Source organism: Penaeus japonicus, unplaced genomic scaffold (assembly GCF_977035675.1).
Source record: "Penaeus japonicus unplaced genomic scaffold, GWHDUDI00000001_assembly GWHDUDI00000032, whole genome shotgun sequence".
In the NCBI taxonomy this organism is placed as follows: Eukaryota; Metazoa; Arthropoda; class Malacostraca; order Decapoda; family Penaeidae; genus Penaeus; species Penaeus japonicus.
In genome coordinates this window covers 6,684,669-6,687,168 of record NW_028234434.1, presented here as the reverse complement: position 1 = coordinate 6,687,168, position 2,500 = coordinate 6,684,669, and the positions used below count along the sequence as shown (strand labels likewise).

General features: G+C 36.6%; 1 protein-coding gene across 1 annotated transcript in view; it reads right to left on the bottom strand.

The window, feature by feature from the left end:
• LOC147467949 (uncharacterized) overlaps positions 1-2,500 on the bottom strand; it is a 20,226-nt gene that overhangs the window by 7,012 nt on the left and 10,714 nt on the right. The window contains exon 5 of the mRNA XM_086556187.1: positions 2,153-2,305. Within this exon, the coding sequence (XP_086412313.1) occupies positions 2,153-2,305 (153 nt within the window). The remainder of the gene's footprint in view (positions 1-2,152; positions 2,306-2,500) is intronic.

Here is a 2,500-nt window from a genome sequence, read left to right as displayed (position 1 = left end):
TATACATATATATATATATATGTATATATATACAGATATGCATATATATATATATATGTATATATATATATATATATATATATATATGTATATATACAGATATGCATCTATATGTATATATATATATATATATATATATATATATATATATATGTATATATACAGATATGCATATATATATATATATATATATATATATATATATATATATATATATATATATATATATATATAAAAGTATATCATCATCATCAGCCTGTAGCATTTCACTGCAGGACATAGGCCTCTCTCAGTCTTTTCCAGTCATTCCGGTCTTGTGTCCTCTGATTCCAGTTTATTCCTGCGAAATTCGCTATTTCATCCCGCCATCTAGTCATTGGTCTTGCCCTTGGTCTCATTGTGTCTTGTATTTCCCATGCTGTTGTTTTCTTTGTTCACCTGTCTTGTCTCCTATATATATGTCCAGCCCACTGCCACTTTTTATTTTTAATGCTCTTGAGTATATCCTCTACTTTTGTTTGTTGCCTGATCCATTTCCTCTCGAGTGCCTTGGTCGTAATCCATGTTCCTAGCCCATATGTCATGACGGTGAGGACACATTGGTCAAAAATCTTTCTCTTTGGACATAGTGGCAGACGACCTCGTAATGTATTGCTATGTGTACCGAAGGCATTCCAACCTAGTCTGATTCGCCGTTTTATCTCGGCTTCGCAGGGTGTACTCGTCTTAATGAGTTGCCCTTGGTATACATATTCGTTCACTGCTTCTAGTACCTCGCCCTGTATTTATATTTGCTTAACTGGGATTCGACTGTTAGACATGACTTTAGTCTTTTTCATGCTCATTTTAAGGCCAATCTTCAGGCTTTCCCTATTCAAATCGCTTAATAATTGTTGTAATTCATCTGCTGACTCGCTGAGGAGAACAATGTCATCTGCAAATCTTAGATTGCTTAAGTGCTCATTCCCTATTTTAATCCCTTTCTCCTTCCAATCTAACTTCTTGAATACTTCTTCCAAGCAAGCTGTAAACAGTTTCGGTGAGATGGTGTCGCCCTGCCTAACACCCTTTTTTATTGGTATTTTATTGGTTTCTGTGCGTATTTTGATGGACGCTGTACCATCTCTATATATATCCTCTAATCTGCAATATATTTCCTCCACTCCTTGTTTACGAATTGCATCTAGTACTGCAGATGTCTGTACCGAATCGAATGCCTTTTCATAATCTACGAGTCTTGGAGAATTGGAGTCTTATAGGTCGGTAATTCTTTAAGTCTTTTGTATCCCCTTTTTGTGTTTTAACGTTATCATTGCGTTTTTCCAGGATTTCGGAGTTTTACCGACATTCGTTGAAAAGATTGGCCAGTTTTACTGCCGCAATCTCTCCTGCATCTTGAATAAGATCTACACTAATGCCTTCTTCTCCTGGTGTTTTTCCTCTTTTCATGTCTTTTAGTGCCCTATTTACTTCCTCTACCGTAATGTTTGGAACGTCTCCAATTGTTGTGTTTGTCTCCGTACGTGGTTGATCGTTTGAGTGGTATAAGTCGCGATAGAAGTCTTCTATTACTTTGGTAATTTCATATTTCTTGTATGTAACCTCTCCATTGGGTTTCTTTACTGCATACATTTGTTTTTTCCCTATTCCGAGCCTCCTCTTTGTTGCCTTAAGGCAGGTGCCGGAAAGCAGAGCTTCATTTATTTTTCGTATGTTAAATTTGCGTACATCCTCTTTCTTCTTCTTGTTTATCGTCATAGTCAGCTCTGCTGATTCTATCTTGTCTCTGATTGATGCTATTTTCATGTCCCTACGCTATTTCATAAGCTTTTTTGTCTCTACCGAAAGCTTACTGAGCTTTTTTTCCGTCTTTACCCCCTATTTCAAGTACAGCTTCCTTTAATACCTCACTGAATTGGTCGTTCATTTACTCAAATCCAAATACCCAAGATAATTTAAAGTTAATCAAAGTGACATGTTTTACAACTTCGATAACCTATTCTTAAACTGAAGGATACGCTATAAGGGCCTTAAAGCATTAAAACGATCAAATATGTCAATCGTCATTACGGCTATGGCAGACGAGTACATTATCTATATTCTTATAAAATATGCTATGAATGAATATATAGGCTAAACATATGTTACAAACCTTAACCACTTTGATGATTGTCCCATCGGGCTGCACAAGGGTAGTGATAGGTCCTGGTGGCCCTTGTGCTCCAGGGTGACCGCGATCACCCTTCGGACCAGATGGCCCAGTGCCACCCTTTGGCCCGGAAGCCCCTGGATCTCCCGGTGGTCCCTGTCAAAAATTTAGAGGGGAAAGGTTAATCATTCTGAGTTGTAGAAAAAAATAAAGAATGGTACTTACAACACACACATGAAATCACGCACACACGCGCACACGCGCACACATATACATACAAACATATACAGACACGTATATATATAATATATATATATATATATATATATATATATATATATATATATATAT